The following is a 22,617-nucleotide window of genomic DNA, read 5'->3' as shown; positions in this document are numbered from 1 at the left end:
AAAGCTGATACAGACATGCCCAAGACGGCTCGAAGCTGATACAGACATGCCCAAGACGGCTCAAAGCTGATACAGACATGCCCAAGACGGCTCAAAGCTGATACAGACATGCCCAAGACGACTCAGAGCTGATACAGACATGCCCAAGACGGCTCAAAGCTGATACAGACATGCCCAAGACGGCTCGAAGCTGATACAGACATGCCCAAGACGACTCAAAGCTGATACAGACATGCCCAAGACGACTCAAAGCTGATACAGACATGCCCAAGACGGCTCAAAGCTGATACAGACATGCCCAAGACGACTCAAAGCTGATACAGACATGCCCAAGACGACTCAAAGCTGATACAGACATGCCCAAGACGACTCAAAGCTGATACAGACATGCCCAAGACGACTCAAAGCTGATACAGACATGCCCAAGACGACTCAAAGCTGTAATCGCCGCCAAAGGTGCTTCTACAAAGTATTAAGTCAAGGATGTGAATACTTATGTATTTCTTTTTTTTTGTTAATGTGACAACATTTCTGAAAACCTGTTTGAGAGAAAAAAAAATCTATTTAATCCATTTTGAATTCAGGCTGTAAAAGAACAAAAGATGGACTAAATCAAGGTATGAATACTTTCTGAAGGCACCGTGTAAAGTGGGTGGAGCAGTATGTAAACATTATTAAAGTTCAATGACTATGTACATACAGTAGGGCAGCAGTCTCTACGGTACAGGGTAGAATACCAGGTGGTTCAACAGGACATTTGAGTTGGCTTCAGTATTAGCTAGATATTTTAAATTAGGAACTTATCTTGAAAGATTTTTGGACTGCAGCCTTTTTAGCCCAATCAAGGGACTCGTGACTCGACTCGAACTTGAGTATAAAGGACACAGACTTGGATTTGTAATTGTTCTGCCTGCAGGACAGATCTGCTGCCCTGAGAACAGAGTTGGTTCCGTAATACTCTAACAAGCCCAAACCACCTCATCACACAGACAGGAAACAGGTCCAAACACGCTAGACAAATAAAAAATAACAGAAAAACACAGAAAAATCACACAAACCAAACAACAGACCAATCAGAACACAGACCTAACACAGCTAGACCAATCAAATCACAGACCAGTTCAATACAACTGACCAATCAATCCAAACAACTGACCAACCAACCACAGCCAAGACCAGACCACCTCCCCAGAAACCTACCAAGTCAGTAAGGGGGCAGACTAATTTGGCAGGCTAGCGCGTTGCGCTTCGTTTGGTGTGAGTATAGCGTGCCCTTTCCCTGTGCTTTGTTGCATAGGTGACCATCTCCGTGGACGGCATCTTGACCACTACGGGCTACACCCAGGAAGACTACACCATGTTGGGCTCAGACGATTTCTTCTACGTGGGTGGAAGTCCCAGTACTGCTGACCTCCCTGGATCTCCTGTTAGCAACAACTTTATGGGCTGCCTTAAAGAGGTGGGGTGTACACACACACACACACTAACCCACTCGTACTCATCTATACATTATACACACATGCATACACACGTCTACATATGCACACATCACAGTTGCATACAAAGCTAGGCCTACAGGTTTATCCACAGGTTCATGATCTTATACAGTATATATGGTAATAATGTACACAGATACACACACATCTCATACAGTATATATGGCAATAATGTACACAGAGACACACACATCTCATACAGTATATACGGTAATAATGTACACAGATACACACACATCTCATACAGTATATATGGTAATAATTTACACAGATACACACACATCTCATACAGTATATACGGTAATAATGTACACAGATACACACACATCTCATACAGTATATATGGTAATAATGTACACAGATACACACACATCTCATACAGTATATACGGTAATAATGTACACAGATACACACACATCTCATACAGTATATACGGTAATAATGTACACAGATACACACACATCTCATACAGTATATACGGTAATAATGTACACAGATACACACACATCTCATACAGTATATATGGTAATAATGTACACAGATACACACACATCTCATACAGTATATATGGTAATAATGTACACAGGGAGATGCACACACATCTCATACAGTATATACGGTAATAATGTACACAGATACACACACATCTCATACTGTATATACGGTAATAATGTACACAGATACACACACATCTCATACAGTATATACGGTAATAATGTACACAGATACACACACATCTCATACAGTATATATGGTAATAATGTACACAGGGAGATGCACACACATCTCATACAGTATATACGGTAATAATGTACACAGATACACACACATCTCATACAGTATATACGGTAATAATGTACACAGATACACACACATCTCATACAGTATATATGGTAATAATGTACACAGATACACACACATCTCATACAGTATATATGGTAATAATGTACACAGAGACACACACATCTCATACAGTATATACGGTAATAATGTACACAGATACACACACATCTCATACAGTATATATGGTAATAATGTACACAGAGACACACACATCTCATACAGTATATACGGTAATAATGTACACAGATACACACACATCTCATACAGTATATACGGTAATAATGTACACAGATACACACACATCTCATACAGTATATACGGTAATAATGTACACAGATACACACACATCTCATACAGTATATACGATAATAATGTACACAGAGACACACACATCTCATACAGTATATACGGTAATAATGTACACAGATACACACACATCTCATACAGTATATACGGTAATAATGTACACAGATACACACACATCTCATACAGTATATATGGTAATAATGTACACAGATACACACACATCTCATACAGTATATACGGTAATAATGTACACAGATACACACACATCTCATATAGTATATACGGTAATAATGTACACAGATACACACACATCTCATACAGTATATACGGTAATAATGTACACAGATACACACACATCTCATACAGTATATACGGTAATAATGTACACAGATACACACACATCTCATACAGTATATACGGTAATAATGTACACAGATACACACACATCTCATACAGTATATACGGTAATAATGTACACAGATACACACACATCTCATACAGTATATATGGTAATAATGTACACAGGGAGATGCACACACATCTCATACAGTATATACGGTAATAATGTACACAGATACACACACATCTCATACAGTATATACGGTAATAATGTACACAGATACACACACATCTCATACAGTATATATGGTAATAATGTACACAGATACACACACATCTCATACAGTATATATGGTAATAATGTACACAGATACACACACATCTCATACAGTATATACGGTAATAATGTACACAGATACACACACATCTCATACAGTATATACGGTAATAATGTACACAGATACACACACATCTCATACAGTATATATGGTAATAATGTACACAGATACACACACATCTCATACAGTATATACGGTAATAATGTACACAGATACACACACATCTCATACAGTATATATGGTAATAATGTACACAGAGACACACACATCTCATACAGTATATACGGTAATAATGTACACAGATACACACACATCTCATACAGTATATACGGTAATAATGTACACAGATACACACACATCTCATACAGTATATACGGTAATAATGTACACAGATACACACACATCTCATACAGTATATACGGTAATAAGACACAGAGAGATACACACACATCTTATACAGTATATACGGTAATAAGACACAGAGAGATGCACACACACATTTGGCAGTGGCACACACACCCACTCTCCCTCTGCAGTCTTCAGAATCTGAGAGAATCAGTGATGAGTGTTGCTGAGGGAGCAGACGCAGCGCTAAGCGCTAACATGCTAATTGGCTCTGCCACCGAGACCCTCTATCCATCCGCTCTGCTCCAAATGCGCCAACGGCACACACATGCACACACACACACACACACACACAAACAAACAGACAGATGATTTGCCAACGGTGATATCATTAGTAGTGTGTGTGTGCGTGCGTGCATTCGTTCGCGCGTGTACGTGCGGTTGATTGGGACTGATGGTGTTGTAGGCATGCTGCTGTCATTTACATATCTAATGTGATCGTATGCTAATCCATGGGAAATAATTAAGATGTACGACGGAACACACTCGCATGACTGATCATCAGCCCTGTACAATATTTCATGCGCACCATGCGCACCAACACACAAACTTATGCACACACACACACACACACGCACGCACGCACGCACACACACACACACACACACACACACACACACACACACACACACACACACACACACACACACACACACATACACACACACACACACACACATACACACATAAAAGGCTGCATTTCATTAGTTCTTCCTCTCCTCTTGTCCTCTCCTCCTCTCTTCACCTCATTTCCCCTCCTTATCTCCTCTCCTTCATCTAGACTGGTATTGAAACAGGTTTGGTGGAAGCAACATGACAGTGATAACTGAGGCTTTGCTTTCTTCTGTGACTGAAGGAGAGGAGACAAGGAGAGAGGAGATACAAGACTATTCATTTGCACTCTTCCTCTCAACTTTAATAACCCCTTTCCTCACCCCTGCCCTGACCCCTCAACCCTGACCTCTAGGTGGTGTATAAGAACAATGATGTACGGTTGGAGCTGTCTCGGCTGGCTAAGCAGGGAGATGCTAAAATGAAGGTAATATACACCATATTTTCTTATTGGCTGGTCTTATTGGCTGGTCTCAAATCGCATCCTAACCCTTATGTAGTCCATTGCAACACAGCCCTATTACTCAGTTTTTCACTCTATTTTATTGTTTCAATTTAATGTGTGGCATTTTTAACATTTGATTTGGGGCCTGAAGAAAATAAGTAACATACTAAATAAAGAATAAAGAATTGAGAGGAACAAACTAACTTAACAAACTTTCCTATCCATCAGGTGAGCGGTATAGTGGCGTTTAAGTGTGAGAGCGTGGCGACCCTCGATCCCGTGACCTTTGACACCCCAGAGTCGTTTGTGGCATTGAGCAAGTGGAGCGCCAAGAAGGCGGGGTCAATCTCCTTTGACTTCAGAACGACAGAACCCAACGGACTGATGCTCTTCAGCCACGGGAAACCACGGCAACAGCAACGCAAGGACCCCCGCACACCCCCCACCCTAAAGGTAAGGAGACACACACGCTGACCAAGCACACATTGGATGTTTCTCAATATGCGTACTACCGTGCTTCCCACTCTCATGCGCCGAGTGCATTCTCCATGGACGTTCTCTTGATTATGTTCTTATGAGGACGAGAGTGTGGAGAACACATAAAACCTTCCATTTGAGAAGGACTCCCCCTACTGTATTACCTCACGCTGCACGTCCCCATTTACTGATCCTTCTTCCAACCAGGACAATGACAACAATAGAGACCAAACAAGATGTACACAAAGCAAACGTTTTACTTCATACCTATCAGCTATCTATATGTGAATCGTAATAATGTACCTAACCAGATAGTTTAACGGGCAACAATGACCTAAAACAAATTTTATGCAAGGTAGATGTCAACTCTTTGTATGTAGCTAGCTAGCTAACAAATATTAGTGGCTCTTTGGCTAACTAACCGCAGTAAGCTAGCCAGCTAGCCCTACTGACTTACTATGGGCTAGTGGATATTTATTACTGTATTAAGATCAAATATTGTAGTCAGGCAACGTGAGATATAAATAGGCAACGTGAGGTATAAGTAGGCAGCATGAGATATAAATAGACAACATATGAGATATAAATAGGCAACGTGAGATATAAATAGGCAACATATGAGATATAAATAGGCAACGTGAGATATAAATAGGCAACGTGAGATTTAAGTAGGCAACGTGAGATATAAAAAATAAAAAAAAAATCAAATTTTATTTGTCACATACACATGGTTAGCAGATGTTAATGCGAGTGTAGCGAAATGCTTGTGCTTCTAGTTCCGACAATGCAGTAATAACAAGTAATCTAACTAACAATTCCAAAACTACTGTCTTGTACACAGTGTAAGGGGATAAAGAATATGTACATAAGGATATATGAATGAGTGATGGTACAGAGCAGCATAGGCAAGATACAGTAGATGGTATCGAGTACAGTATGTACAAATGAGATGAGTATGTAAACAAAGTGGCATAGTTTAAAGTGGCTAGTGATACATGTATTACATAAGGATACAGTCGATGATATAGAGTACAGTATATACGTATGCATATGAGATGAATAATGTAGGGTAAGTAACATTATATAAGGTAGCATTGTTTAAAGTGGCTAGTGATATATTTACATCATTTCCCATCAATTCCCATTATTAAAGTGGCTGGAGTTGAGTCAGTGTCAGTGTGTTGGCAGCAGCCACTCAGTGTTAGTGGTGGCTGTTTAACAGTCTGATGGCCTTGAGATAGAAGCTGTTTTTCAGTCTCTCGGTCCCAGCTTTGATGCACCTGTACTGACCTCGCCTTCTGGATGATAGCGGGGTGAACAGGCAGTGGCTCGGGTGGTTGATGTCCTTGATGATCTTTATGGCCTTCCTGTGACATCGGGTGGTGTAGGTGTCCTGGAGGGCAGGTAGTTTGCCCCCGGTGATGCGTTGTGCAGACCTCACTACCCTCTGGAGAGCCTTACGGTTGAGGGCGGTGCAGTTGCCATACCAGGCGGTGATACAGCCCGCCAGGATGCTCTCGATTGTGCATCTGTAGAAGTTTGTGAGTGCTTTTGGTGACAAGCCGAATTTCTTCAGCCTCCTGAGGTTGAAGAGGCGCTGCTGCGCCTTCTTCACGATGCTGTCTGTGTGAGTGGACCAATTCAGTTTGTCTGTGATGTGTATGCCGAGGAACTTAAAACTTGCTACCCTCTCCACTACTGTTCCATCGATGTGGATAGGGGGGTGTTCCCTCTGCTGTTTCCTGAAGTCCACAATCATCTCCTTAGTTTTGTTGACGTTGAGTGTGAGGTTATTTTCCTGACACCACACTCCGAGGGCCCTCACCTCCTCCCTGTAGGCCGTCTCGTCGTTGTTGGTAATCAAGCCTACCACTGTTGTGTCGTCCGCAAACTTGATGATTGAGTTGGAGGCGTGCATGGCCACGCAGTCGCGGGTGAACAGGGAGTACAGGAGAGGGCTCAGAACAAATAGGCAACATATGAGATATAAATAGGCAACGTGAGATATAAATAGGCAACGCGAGATATAAACAGGCAACGTGAGATACAAATAGGCAACATATGAGATATAAATAGGCAACGTGAGATATAAATAGGCAATGTGAGATATAAATAGGCCACGTGAGATATAAATAGGCAACATATGAGATATAAATAGGCAACGTGAGATATAAGTAGGCAACGTGAGATATAAATAGGCAACGTGAGATATAAATAGGCAACGTGAGATTTAAGTAGGCAACATATGAGATATAAATAGGCAACATATGAGATAGAAATAGGCAACGTGAGATATAAATAGGCAACATATGAGATATAAATAGGAAACGTGAGATATAAATAGGCAACATATGAGATATAAATAGGCAACATATGAGATATAAATAGGCAACATATGAGATATAAATAGGCAACGTGAGATATAAATAGGCAACGTGAGATTTAAATAGGCAACATATGAGATATATTTAGGCAACGTGAGATATAAATAGGCAATGTGAGATATAAATAGGCAACGTGAGATATAAACAGGCAACGTGAGATACAAATAGGCAACATATGAGATAAAAATAGGCAACGTGAGATATAAATAGGCAACGTGAGATTTAAGTAGGCAATATATGAGATATAAATAGGCAACATATGAGATATAAATAGGCAATGTGAGATATAAATAGGCCACATGAGATATAAATAGGCAATGTGAGATATAAATAGGCCACATGAGATATAAATAGGCAACATATGAGATATAAATAGGCAACATATGAGATAAAAAATAGGCAACGTGAGATATAAATAGGCAACATATGAGATATAAATAGGCAACGTGAGATATAAATAGGCAACATATGAGATATAAATAGGAAACGTGAGATATAAATAGGCAACGTGAGATTTAAGTAGGCAACATATGAGATATAAATAGGCAACGTGAGATATAAATAGGCAACGTGAGATTTAAATAGGCAACATATGAGATATAAATAGAGATATAAATAGATAATGTGAGATATAAATAGGCAACGTGAGATATAAACAGGCAACGTGAGATACAAATAGGCAACATATGAGATAAAAATAGGCAACGTGAGATATAAATAGGCAACATATGAGATATAAATAGGCAACGTGAGATATAAATAGACAACATATGAGATACAAATAGGCAACGTGAGATATAAATAGGCAACATATGAGATATAAATAGGCAATGTGAGATATAAATAGGCCACATGAGATATAAATAGGCAACATATGAGATATAAATAGGCAACATGTGAGATAAAAATAGGCAACGTGAGATATAAATAGGCAACATATAAGATATAAATAGGCAACGTGAGATATAAATAGGCAACGTGAGATTTAAGTAGGCAACATATGAGATATAAATAGGCAACATATGAGATAGAAATAGGCAACGTGAGATATAAATAGGCAACATATGAGATATAAATAGGAAACGTGAGATATAAATAGGCAACATATGAGATATAAATAGGCAACATATGAGATATAAATAGGCAACATATGAGATATAAATAGGCAACGTGAGATATAAATAGGCAACGTGAGATTTAAATAGGCAACATATGAGATATATTTAGGCAACGTGAGATATAAATAGGCAATGTGAGATATAAATAGGCAACGTGAGATATAAACAGGCAACGTGAGATACAAATAGGCAACATATGAGATAAAAATAGGCAACGTGAGATATAAATAGGCAACGTGAGATTTAAGTAGGCAATATATGAGATATAAATAGGCAACATATGAGATATAAATAGGCAACGTGAGATATAAATAGACAACATATGAGATACAAATAGGCAACGTGAGATATAAATAGGCAACATATGAGATATAAATAGGCAATGTGAGATATAAATAGGCCACATGAGATATAAATAGGCAATGTGAGATATAAATAGGCCACATGAGATATAAATAGGCAACATATGAGATATAAATAGGCAACATATGAGATAAAAAATAGGCAACGTGAGATATAAATAGGCAACATATGAGATATAAATAGGCAACGTGAGATATAAATAGGCAACATATGAGATATAAATAGGAAACGTGAGATATAAATAGGCAACGTGAGATTTAAGTAGGCAACATATGAGATATAAATAGGCAACGTGAGATATAAATAGGCAACGTGAGATTTAAATAGGCAACATATGAGATATAAATAGAGATATAAATAGATAATGTGAGATATAAATAGGCAACGTGAGATATAAACAGGCAACGTGAGATACAAATAGGCAACATATGAGATAAAAATAGGCAACGTGAGATATAAATAGGCAACGTGAGATTTAAGTAGGCAATATATGAGATATAAATAGGCAACATATGAGATATAAATAGGCAACGTGAGATATAAATAGACAACATATGAGATACAAATAGGCAACGTGAGATATAAATAGGCAACATATGAGATATAAATAGGCAATGTGAGATATAAATAGGCCACATGAGATATAAATAGGCAACATATGAGATATAAATAGGCAACATGTGAGATAAAAATAGGCAACGTGAGATATAAATAGGCAACATATAAGATATAAATAGGCAATGTGAGATATAAATAGGCCACATGAGATATAAATAGGCAACATAAGAGATAAAAATAGGCAACGGGAGATATAAATAGGCAACGTGAGATTTAAATAGGCAACATATGAGATATAAATAGGCAATGTGAGATATAAATAGGCAACGTGAGATATAAATAGGCCACATGAGATATAAATAGGCAACATATGAGATATAAATAGGCAATGTGAGATATAAATAGGAAACGTGAGATTTAAATAGGCAACATTTCATTCCAAAGTCAGAGTAAATTTAATTTCGCTTGAACTCAAATAATGGCGCCATTGATTTCAATAAATTGTGCGTAATTCTTTACTTGGTTGCATCATATCTGTGCATGCTTTCCGGTTTTTTTACCTTTATTTAACTAGGCAAGTCAGTTAAGAACAAATTCTCATTCTCAATGACGGCCTAGGAACTGCCTGTTCAGGGGCAGAACGACAGATTTGTACCTTGGTAGCTCGGGGATTTGAACTTGCAACCTTTCGGTTACTAGTCCAACACTAACCACTAGGCTACCCTGCCGCCCAGTTGAAGCTTGCATCGATGCTTGATAGACCAATCAATCACAGATTTTGTTGTTGATGTTTATACTGGTGTTGGTGTTGGTTTTTATACTGGTGTTGGTGTTGGTTTTTATACTGGTGTTGGTGTTGGTGTTTATACTGGTGTTGGTGTTGATGTTTATACTGTTGTTGGCGTAAATGTTTATACTGTTGTTGGTGTTGATGTTTATACTGGTGTTGATGTTTATACTGGTGTTGATGTTGATGTTTATACTGTTGTTGACGTTGATGTTTATACTGGTGTTGATGTTTATGTTGGTGTTGGTGTTGGAATTGATGTTTATACTGTTGTTGGTGTTGATGTTTATACTGGTGTTGATGTTTATACTGTTGTTGGTGTTGGTTTTTATACTGGTGTTGATGTTTATACTGGTGTTGATGTTGATGTTTATACTGGTGTCGGTGTTGATGTTGATACTGGTGTTGATGTTTATACTGGTGTTGATGCTGGTACTGGTGTTGATGTTTATACTGGTGTTGGTGTTGATGTTTATACTGGTGTTGGTGTTTATACTGGTGTTGGTGTTGATGTTTATACTGGTGTTGGTGTTGATACTGGTGTTGGTGTTGATGTTTATACTGGTGTTGGTGTTGATGTTTATACTGGTGTTGGTGTTGATGTTTATACTGGTGTTGGTGTTGATGTTTATACTGGTGTTGGTGTTGATGTTTATACTGGTGTTGGTGTTGATGTTTGTACTGGTGTTGGTGTTGATGTTTATACTGGTGTTGATGTTTATACTGGTGTTGGTGTTGATGATGAGTTTACACTGGTGTTGATGTTGATGTTTATACTGGTGTTGGTGTTGATACTGGTGTTGGTGTTGATACTGGTGTTGGTGTTGGTGTTGATACTGGTGTTGGTGTTGATGTTTATACTGGTGTTGGTGTTGATGTTTATACTGGTGTTGGTGTTGATGTTTATACTGGTGTCATGACGTTGCCCTCTTTGGGTACAGCGAGCACCCCTCCCTCTGCACCAGCCCTTTTCTTTTTCTTTTTTTCTTAAAAAAAAAAAAATTTTACCCCTTTTTTTCTCCCCAATTTCGTGGTATCCAATTGTTTTTAGTAGCTACTATCTTGTCTCATCGCTACAACTCCCGTACGGGCTCGGGAGAGACGAAGGTTGAAAGTCATGTGTCCTCCGATACACAACCCAACCAAGCCGCACTGCTTCTTAACACAGCGCACATCCAACCCGGAAGCCAGCCGCACCAATGTGTCGGAGGAAACACCGTGCACCTGGCAACCTTGGTTAGCGTGCACTGCGCCCGGTCCACCACAGGAGTCGCTGGTGCGCGATGAGACAAGGATATCCCTACCGGCCAAGCCCTGCCTAACCCGGACGACGCTAGGCCAATTGTGTGTCGCCCCACGGACCTCCCGGTCGCCCACCAGCCCTTTTCTATGCACAATCTCCCTACCCCCCCTGTCTCCAACACCCAGGCTGCAGTGGTCAGAGAAAAGTCGTAAATTCCTGGAGGAGATTATCTCCTCATGGCCACAGTATAGAGACAGAGTGAGTTTTCATAGACAGAACAAAGGAATTTCTTCCACCTCACAGAACTTGAGGTCCGAACAACATTTATGTTCTGGACAAGGTATAAAAGATCGGTGAAGAATCCAGCTACGAACTGGTCCGTTTGGTACAATTTTGTGAAACTCATGGGAGACAATACGGCCACATTACCATAACGCTGTTTATACAATAGCCTCAGATATGAGGCTTGAATCTAATTGTTGTTCAGGATGAATGAGGAAAGATTAAACTATTTGTGAAATTATGGGATGCTATGTAATGATGTAAGGTGAGAGAATTGTATTTCTATGTAAAGTTTCACTAAAGTCACTGGCACGCCCCCATGAGCACAGTTAGGACCTGGCGTCATGAGACAGCCTTTTTCTGCTCTTCTGAATAAAACCCCCACCCGGGTTTTCTATCACCAGACTATGTTTCTCTCAATTACGAGAGGACAAAGGTTACAGACCAGCTTACCTCGATAACGAGAATGCCAAGGTTTGAGTAGATGGCTGAATCTTTTAACCACACCACGTGGTTAAACTCTTAGACTGTCGATACCGACAGAATAAGAACAAGTCTTTGATATTAATTACTAGTCTGCAGCTAGGAATTCGGTATCATTGAACGCGAAGACCGACAACCGCCGAAACATCTATTCTATAACGACATGAATGAATGTCACTCTGAACTATACATTCTAACCACGACAGAGAGAGGGCGGACAGACTCTCCAACAGAAACTTTTCAACAGAGACCCAGACGACACACTGAGCGTAAATATATATATTGATTGCATTTGTTCCCGAATGTGTAAGCGTTCATGTGCAAAGGATTACCATTTCAATTGTTATAATTATCTTCTTTGTAGTGTCTCATCTCAGTTGACCAACACTTCCCTTTTGTACACCAAGCTGCGATACCGGTTTATCCCACTAGGGAAACTTCATTATAATTTCCTTGTAACTATCTACTGTTTGTTTATGCATTTCTGTGAATTACTTAGTTAGTAAATAAATTATTTAAGACAATTGATGTATGGATGACTCATAGTGAAGACTGGGTTCGTGCAGATAACCAACAATTTACAACGTTTGGAATGAGACCAACGTGAGGTAAAGAAGAATTCATTAATCAGAAGACTAAGTGATCAGATATTAATATCTGAAAGTTATATTAGGAAAATTATAACTTTGTATTCTGAATATGTTCCTTGGTGCCCCGACTTCCTAGTTAATTACAGTTACAAGATTAAATAGTTTAATCACGTAATAATAATTACAGAGAATTGTTGATAAAGATTCATCTTCAGTTTAATGATGCCAAAGACACGACACTGGTGTTGGTTTTGATGTTGTTGTTGTTGGTGTTGATGTTTATATGGGTGTTGGTGTTGATGTTGTTGTTGTTGTTGTTGATGTTGATACTGGTGTTGGTTTTGATGTTGTTGTTGTTGTTGTTGATGTTGATACTGGTGTCGGTGTTGATGTTTATATGGGTGTTGGTGTTGATGTTGATACTGGTGTTGGTGTTGATGTTTATATGGGTGTTGGTGTTGGTGTTGAAACTGGTGTTGATGTTGATACTGGTGTTGATGTTGATACTGGTGTCGGTGTTGATGTTTATACTGGTGTTGATGTTGATACTGGTGCCGGTGTTCATGTTTATACTGGTGTTGATGTTTATACTGGTGTTGATGTTGATACTGGTGTCGGTGTTGATGTTTATACTGGTGTTGATGTTGATACTGGTGTTGATGTTGATACTGGTGTTGATGTTTATACTGGTGTTGATGTTGATACTGGTGTTGGTGTTTATACTGGTGTCGGTGTTGATGTTGATACTGGTGTTGATGTTGATACTGGTGTCGGTGTTGTTGTTTATACTGGTGTTGATGTTGATACTGGTGTCGGTGTTGATGTTTATACTGGTGTTGATGTTGATACTGGTGTTGATGTTGATACTGGTGTTGGTGTTGATACTGGTGTCGGTGTTGATGTTGATACTGGTGTTGATGTTGATACTGGTGTTGATGTTGATACTGGTGTTGATGTTGATACTGGTGTCGGTGTTGATGTTTATACTGGTGTTGATGTTGATACTGGTGTCGGTGTTGATGTTGATGTTTATACTGGTGTTGATGTTGATACTGGTGTCGGTGTTGATGTTTATACTGGTGTTGATGTTGATACTGGTGTCGGTGTTGATGTTTATACTGGTGTTGATGTTGATACTGGTGTCGGTGTTGATGTTGATACTGGTGTTGATGTTTATACTGGTGTTGATGTTGGTTTTTATACTGTTGTTGATGTTTATACTGGTGTTGGTGTTGATGTTTATACTGGTGTCGGTGTTGATGTTTATACTGGTGTCGGTGTTGATGTTGATACTGGTGTCGGTGTTGATGTTGATACTGGTGTCGGTGTTGATGTTGATACTGGTGTCGGTGTTGATGTTTATACTGTTGTTGATGTTTATACTGGTGTTGATGTTTATACTGGTGTTGATGTTTATACTGGTGTTGATGTTTATACTGGTGTTGATGTTTATGTTTATACTGGTGTTGATGTTGATACTGGTGTTGATGTTGATACTGGTGTTGATGTTGATACTGGTGTTGATGTTGATACTGGTGTTGATGTTGATACTGGTGTCGGTGTTGATGTTTATACTGGTGTTGATGTTGATACTGGTGTTGATGTTGATACTAGTGTCGGTGTTGATGTTGATACTGGTGTTGATGTTGATACTGGTGTCGGTGTTCATGTTTATACTGGTGTTGATGTTTATACTGGTGTTGATGTTGATACTGGTGTCGGTGTTGATGTTTATACTGGTGCTGATGTTGATACTGGTGTCGGTGTTGATGTTTATACTGGTGTTGATGTTGATACTGGTGTTGATGTTGATACTGGTGTTGATGTTTATACTGGTGTTGATGATTATAACTTTGTATTCTGAATATGTTCCTTGGTGCCCCGACTTCCTAGTTAATTACAGTTACAAGATTAAATAGTTTAATCACGTAATAATAATTACAGAGAATTGTTGATAAAGATTCATCTTCAGTTTAATGATGCCAAAGACACGACACTGGTGTTGGTTTTGATGTTGTTGTTGTTGGTGTTGATGTTTATATGGGTGTTGGTGTTGATGTTGTTGTTGTTGTTGTTGATGTTGATACTGGTGTTGGTTTTGATGTTGTTGTTGTTGTTGTTGATGTTGATACTGGTGTCGGTGTTGATGTTTATATGGGTGTTGGTGTTGATGTTGATACTGGTGTTGGTGTTGATGTTTATATGGGTGTTGGTGTTGGTGTTGAAACTGGTGTTGATGTTGATACTGGTGTTGATGTTGATACTGGTGTCGGTGTTGATGTTTATACTGGTGTTGATGTTGATACTGGTGCCGGTGTTCATGTTTATACTGGTGTTGATGTTTATACTGGTGTTGATGTTGATACTGGTGTCGGTGTTGATGTTTATACTGGTGTTGATGTTGATACTGGTGTTGATGTTGATACTGGTGTTGATGTTTATACTGGTGTTGATGTTGATACTGGTGTTGGTGTTTATACTGGTGTCGGTGTTGATGTTGATACTGGTGTTGATGTTGATACTGGTGTCGGTGTTGTTGTTTATACTGGTGTTGATGTTGATACTGGTGTCGGTGTTGATGTTTATACTGGTGTTGATGTTGATACTGGTGTTGATGTTGATACTGGTGTTGATGTTGATACTGGTGTTGGTGTTGATACTGGTGTCGGTGTTGATGTTGATACTGGTGTTGATGTTGATACTGGTGTTGATGTTGATACTGGTGTTGATGTTGATACTGGTGTCGGTGTTGATGTTTATACTGGTGTTGATGTTGATACTGGTGTCGGTGTTGATGTTGATGTTTATACTGGTGTTGATGTTGATACTGGTGTCGGTGTTGATGTTTATACTGGTGTTGATGTTGATACTGGTGTCGGTGTTGATGTTTATACTGGTGTTGATGTTGATACTGGTGTCGGTGTTGATGTTGATACTGGTGTTGATGTTTATACTGGTGTTGATGTTGGTTTTTATACTGTTGTTGATGTTTATACTGGTGTTGGTGTTGATGTTTAAACTGGTGTCGGTGTTGATGTTTATACTGGTGTCGGTGTTGATGTTGATACTGGTGTCGGTGTTGATGTTGATACTGGTGTCGGTGTTGATGTTGATACTGGTGTCGGTGTTGATGTTTATACTGTTGTTGATGTTTATACTGGTGTTGATGTTTATACTGGTGTTGATGTTTATACTGGTGTTGATGTTTATACTGGTGTTGATGTTTATGTTTATACTGGTGTTGATGTTGATACTGGTGTTGATGTTGATACTGGTGTTGATGTTGATGTTTATACTGGTGTTGATGTTGATACTGGTGTTGATGTTGATACTGGTGTTGATGTTGATACTGGTGTTGATGTTGATACTGGTGTCGGTGTTGATGTTTATACTGGTGTTGATGTTGATACTGGTGTTGATGTTGATACTAGTGTCGGTGTTGATGTTGATACTGGTGTTGATGTTGATACTGGTGTCGGTGTTCATGTTTATACTGGTGTTGATGTTTATACTGGTGTTGATGTTGATACTGGTGTCGGTGTTGATGTTTATACTGGTGCTGATGTTGATACTGGTGTCGGTGTTGATGTTTATACTGGTGTTGATGTTGATACTGGTGTTGATGTTGATACTGGTGTTGATGTTTATACTGGTGTTGATGTTGATACTGGTGTTGGTGTTTATACTGGTGTCGGTGTTGATGTTGATACTGGTGTTGATGTTGATACTGGTGTCGGTGTTGTTGTTTATACTGGTGTTGATGTTGATACTGGTGTCGGTGTTGATGCTTATACTGGTGTGGATGTTGATACTGGTGTCGGTGTTGATGTTGATGTTTATACTGGTGTTGATGTTGATACTGGTGTCGGTGTTGATGTTTATACTGGTGTTGATGTTAATACTGGTGTCGGTGTTGATGTTTATACTGGTGTTGATGTTGATACTGGTGTCGGTGTTGATGTTTATACTGGTGTTGATGTTTATACTGGTGTCGGTGTTGATGTTTATACTGGTGTTGATGTTGATACTGGTGTTGATGTTGATGTTTATACTGGTGTTGATGTTGATGTTGATACTGGTGTCGGTGTTGATGTTGATACTGGTGTCGGTGTTGATGTTTATACTGGTGTTGATGTCGATACTGGTGTTGATGTTGATACTGGTGTTGATGTTTATACTGGTGTCGGTGCTGATGTTGATACTGGTGTTGATGTTGATACTGGTGTTGATGTTTATACTGGTGTTGATGTTTATACTGGTGTTGATGTTGATACTGGTGTTGGTGTTGATACTGGTGTCGGTGTTGATGTTTATACTGGTGTTGATGTTGATACTGGTGTCGGTGTTGATGTTTATACTGGTGTTGGTGTTGATGTTTATACTGGTGTTGATGTTTATACTGGTGTTGGTGTTTATACTGGTGTCGGTGTTGATGTTTATACTGGTGTTGATGTTGATACTGGTGTTGGTGTTGATGTTTATACTGGTGTTGATGTTTATACTGGTGTTGGTGTTTATACTGATGTCGGTGTTGATGTTTATACTGGTGTTGATGTTTATACTGGTGTCGGTGTTGATGTTTATACTGGTGCTGATGTTGATACTGGTGTTGGTGTTGATGTTTATACTGGTGTTGATGTTTATACTGGTGTTGGTGTTTATACTGATGTCGGTGTTGATGTTTATACTGGTGTTGATGTTTATACTGGTGTCGGTGTTGATGTTTATACTGGTGCTGATGTTGATACTGGTGTTGGTGTTGATGTTTATACTGGTGTTGATGTTGATACTGGTGTCGGTGTTGATGTTTATACTGGTGTTGATGTTGATACTGGTGTTGATGTTGATACTGGTGTCGGTGTTGATGTTTATACTGGTGTTGATGTTGATACTGGTGTTGATGTTGATACTGGTGTTGATGTTGATACTGGTGTTGGTGTTGATACTGGTGTCGGTGTTGATGTTGATACTGGTGTTGATGTTGATACTGGTGTTGATGTTGATACTGGTGTTGATGTTGATACTGGTGTCGGTGTTGATGTTTATACTGGTGTTGATGTTGATACTGGTGTCGGTGTTGATGTTGATGTTTATACTGGTGTTGATGTTGATACTAGTGTCGGTGTTGATGTTGATACTGGTGTTGATGTTGATACTGGTGTCGGTGTTCATGTTTATACTGGTGTTGATGTTTATACTGGTGTTGATGTTGATACTGGTGTCGGTGTTGATGTTTATACTGGTGCTGATGTTGATACTGGTGTCGGTGTTGATGTTTATACTGGTGTTGATGTTGATACTGGTGTTGATGTTTATACTGGTGTTGATGTTGATACTGGTGTTGGTGTTTATACTGGTGTCGGTGTTGATGTTGATACTGGTGTTGATGTTGATACTGGTGTCGGTGTTGTTGTTTATACTGGTGTTGATGTTGATACTGGTGTCGGTGTTGATGCTTATACTGGTGTGGATGTTGATACTGGTGTCGGTGTTGATGTTGATGTTTATACTGGTGTTGATGTTGATACTGGTGTCGGTGTTGATGTTTATACTGGTGTTGATGTTAATACTGGTGTCGGTGTTGATGTTTATACTGGTGTTGATGTTGATACTGGTGTCGGTGTTGATGTTTATACTGGTGTTGATGTTTATACTGGTGTCGGTGTTGATGTTTATACTGGTGTTGATGTTGATACTGGTGTTGATGTTGATGTTTATACTGGTGTTGATGTTGATGTTGATACTGGTGTCGGTGTTGATGTTGATACTGGTGTCGGTGTTGATGTTTATACTGGTGTTGATGTCGATACTGGTGTTGATGTTGATACTGGTGTTGATGTTTATACTGGTGTCGGTGCTGATGTTGATACTGGTGTTGATGTTGATACTGGTGTTGATGTTTATACTGGTGTTGATGTTTATACTGGTGTTGATGTTGATACTGGTGTTGGTGTTGATACTGGTGTCGGTGTTGATGTTTATACTGGTGTTGATGTTGATACTGGTGTCGGTGTTGATGTTTATACTGGTGTTGGTGTTGATGTTTATACTGGTGTTGATGTTTATACTGGTGTTGGTGTTTATACTGGTGTCGGTGTTGATGTTGATACTGGTGTTGATGTTGATACTGGTGTCGGTGTTGATGTTTATACTGGTGTTGATGTTGATACTGGTGTCGGTGTTGATGTTTATACTGGTGTTGATGTTGATACTGGTGTTGATGTTGATACTGGTGTCGGTGTTGATGTTTATACTGGTGTTGATGTTTATACTGGTGTCGGTGTTGATGTTTATACTGGTGTTGATGTTTATACTAGTGTCGGTGTTGATGTTTATACTGGTGTTGATGTTTATACTGGTGTCGGTGTTGATGTTTATACTGGTGTTGATGTTTATACTGGTGTCGGTGTTGATGTTTATACTGGTGTTGTTGTTTATACTAGTGTCGGTGTTGATGTTTATACTGGTGTTGATGTTTATACTGGTGTCGGTGTTGATATTTATACTGGTGTTGATGTTTATACTGGTGTCGGTGTTGATGTTTATACTGGTGTTGATGTTGATGTTTATACTGGTGTTGATGTTTATGTTTATACTGGTGTTGATGTTGATACTGGTGTTGATGTTGATACTGGTGTTGATGTTGATACTGGTGTTGATGTTGATGTTTATACTGGTGTTGATGTTGATACTGGTGTTGATGTTGATACTGGTGTTGATGTTGATACTTGTGTTGATGTTGATACTGGTGTCGGTGTTGATGTTTATACTGGTGTTGATGTTGATACTGGTGTTGATGTTGATACTAGTGTCGGTGTTGATGTTGATACTGGTGTTGATGTTGATACTGGTGTCGGTGTTCATCTTTATACTGGTGTTGATGTTTATACTGGTGTTGATGTTGATACTGGTGTCGGTGTTGATGTTTATACTGGTGCTGATGTTGATACTGGTGTCGGTGTTGATGTTTATACTGGTGTTGATGTTGATACTGGTGTTGATGTTGATACTGTTGTTGATGTTTATACTGGTGTTGATGTTGATACTGGTGTTGGTGTTTATAATGGTGTCGGTGTTGATGTTGATACTGGTGTTGATGTTGATACTGGTGTCGGTGTTGTTGTTTATACTGGTGTTGATGTTGATACTGGTGTCGGTGTTGATGCTTTTACTGGTGTGGATGTTGATACTGGTGTCGGTGTTGATGTTGATGTTTATACTGGTGTTGATGTTGATACTGGTGTCGGTGTTGATGTTTATACTGGTGTTGATGTTAATACTGGTGTCGGTGTTGATGTTTATACTGGTGTTGATGTTGATACTGGTGTCGGTGTTGATGTTTATACTGGTGTTGATGTTTATACTGGTGTCGGTGTTGATGTTTATACTGGTGTTGATGTTGATACTGGTGTTGATGTTGATGTTTATACTGGTGTTGATGTTGATGTTGATACTGGTGTCGGTGTTGATGTTGATACTGGTGTCGGTGTTGATGTTTATACTGGTGTTGATGTCGATACTGGTGTTGATGTTGATACTGGTGTTGATGTTTATACTGGTGTCGGTGCTGATGTTGATACTGGTGTTGATGTTGATACTGGTGTTGATGTTTATACTGGTGTTGATGTTTATACTGGTGTTGATGTTGATACTGGTGTTGGTGTTGATACTGGTGTCGGTGTTGATGTTTATACTGGTGTTGATGTTGATACTGGTGTCGGTGTTGATGTTTATACTGGTGTTGGTGTTGATGTTTATACTGGTGTTGATGTTTATACTGGTGTTGGTGTTTATACTGGTGTCGGTGTTGATGTTTATACTGGTGTTGATGTTGATACTGGTGTTGGTGTTGATGTTTATACTGGTGTTGATGTTTATACTGGTGTTGGTGTTTATACTGATGTCGGTGTTGATGTTTATACTGGTGTTGATGTTTATACTGGTGTCGGTGTTGATGTTTATACTGGTGCTAATGTTGATACTGGTGTTGGTGTTGATGTTTATACTGGTGTTGATGTTGATACTGGTGTCGGTGTTGATGTTTATACTGGTGTTGATGTTGATACTGGTGTTGATGTTGATACTGGTGTCGGTGTTGATGTTTATACTGGTGTTGATGTTGATACTGGTGTCGGTGTTGATGTTTATACTGGTGTTGATGTTGATACTGGTGTTGATGTTGATACTGGTGTCGGTGTTGATGTTTATACTGGTGTTGATGTTTATACTGGTGTCGGTGTTGATGTTTATACTGGTGTTGATGTTTATACTAGTGTCGGTGTTGATGTTTATACTGGTGTTGATGTTTATACTGGTGTCGGTGTTCATGTTTATACTGGTGTTGATGTTTATACTGGTGTCGGTGTTGATGTTTATACTGGTGTTGTTGTTTATACTAGTGTCGGTGTTGATGTTTATACTGGTGTTGATGTTTATACTGGTGTCGGTGTTGATATTTATACTGGTGTTGATGTTTATACTGGTGTCGGTGTTGATGTTTATACTGGTGTTGATGTTGATACTTGTGTTGATGTTTATACTGGTGTCGCTGTTGATGTTGATACTGGTGTCGGTGTTGATGTTTATACTGGTGTTGATGTTGATACTGGTGTTGATGTTTATACTGGTGTCGGTGTTGATGTTTATACTGGTGTTGATGTTGATACTGGTGTTGATGTTGATACTGGTGTCGGTGTTGATGTTTATACTGGTGTTGATGTTGATACTGGTGTTGATGTTGATACTGGTGTCGGTGCTGATGTTTATACTGGTGTCGGTGTTGATACTGGTGTTGATGTTGATACTGGTGTTGATGTTGATACTGGTGTCGGTGCTGATGTTTATACTGGTGTTGGTGTTGATACCGGTGTTGATGTTGATGTTGATACTGGTGTTGATGTTGATGTTGATACTGGTGTTGATGTTGATACTGGTGTTGATGTTGATGCTGGTGTTGATGTCGATACTGGTGTTGATGTTGATGCTGGTGTTGATGTTTATACTGGTGTCGGTGCTGATGTTGATACTGGTGTCGGTGTTGATGTTGATACTGGTGTTGATGTTTATACTGGTGTTGATGTTGATGTTGATACTGGTGTTGATGTTTATACTAGTGTCGGTGTTGATGTTTATACTGGTGTTGATGTTTATACTGGTGTCGGTGTTGATGTTTATACTGGTGTTGATGTTTATACTGGTGTCGGTGTTGATGTTTATACTGGTGCTGATGTTGATACTGGTGTTGGTGTTGATGTTTATACTGGTTTTTATGTTGATACTGGTGTCGGTGTTGATGTTTATACTGGTGTTGATGTTGATACTGGTGTTGATGTTGATACTTGTGTCGGTGTTGATGTTTATTCTGGTGTTGATGTTGATACTGGTGTCGGTGTTGATGTTTATACTGGTGTTGATGTTGATACTGGTGTTGATGTTGATACTGGTGTCGGTGTTGATGTTTATACTGGTGTTGATGTTTATACTGGTGTAGGTGTTGATGTTTATACTGGTGTCGGTGTTGATGTTTATACTGGTGTTGATGTTTATAC

At 39.1% G+C, this 22,617-nt stretch overlaps 1 protein-coding gene across 1 annotated transcript in view; it reads left to right on the top strand.

The window, feature by feature from the left end:
- The window catches only part of LOC139367956 (neurexin-1a-like), an 84,032-nt gene that overhangs the window by 24,574 nt on the left and 36,841 nt on the right, over nucleotides 1-22,617 (top strand). The window contains exons 6-8 of the mRNA XM_071106377.1: nucleotides 1,298-1,459; nucleotides 4,695-4,766; nucleotides 5,013-5,237. Coding sequence (XP_070962478.1) covers nucleotides 1,298-1,459; nucleotides 4,695-4,766; nucleotides 5,013-5,237 — 459 coding nt within the window. The remainder of the gene's footprint in view (nucleotides 1-1,297; nucleotides 1,460-4,694; nucleotides 4,767-5,012; nucleotides 5,238-22,617) is intronic.

This window comes from Oncorhynchus clarkii, chromosome 16 (assembly GCF_045791955.1).
Source record: "Oncorhynchus clarkii lewisi isolate Uvic-CL-2024 chromosome 16, UVic_Ocla_1.0, whole genome shotgun sequence".
Lineage (NCBI taxonomy): Eukaryota > Metazoa > Chordata > Actinopteri > Salmoniformes > Salmonidae > Oncorhynchus > Oncorhynchus clarkii.
The sequence above is the reverse complement of the archived record's forward strand: the minus strand, read 5'-3'. Positions and strand labels throughout refer to the sequence as shown.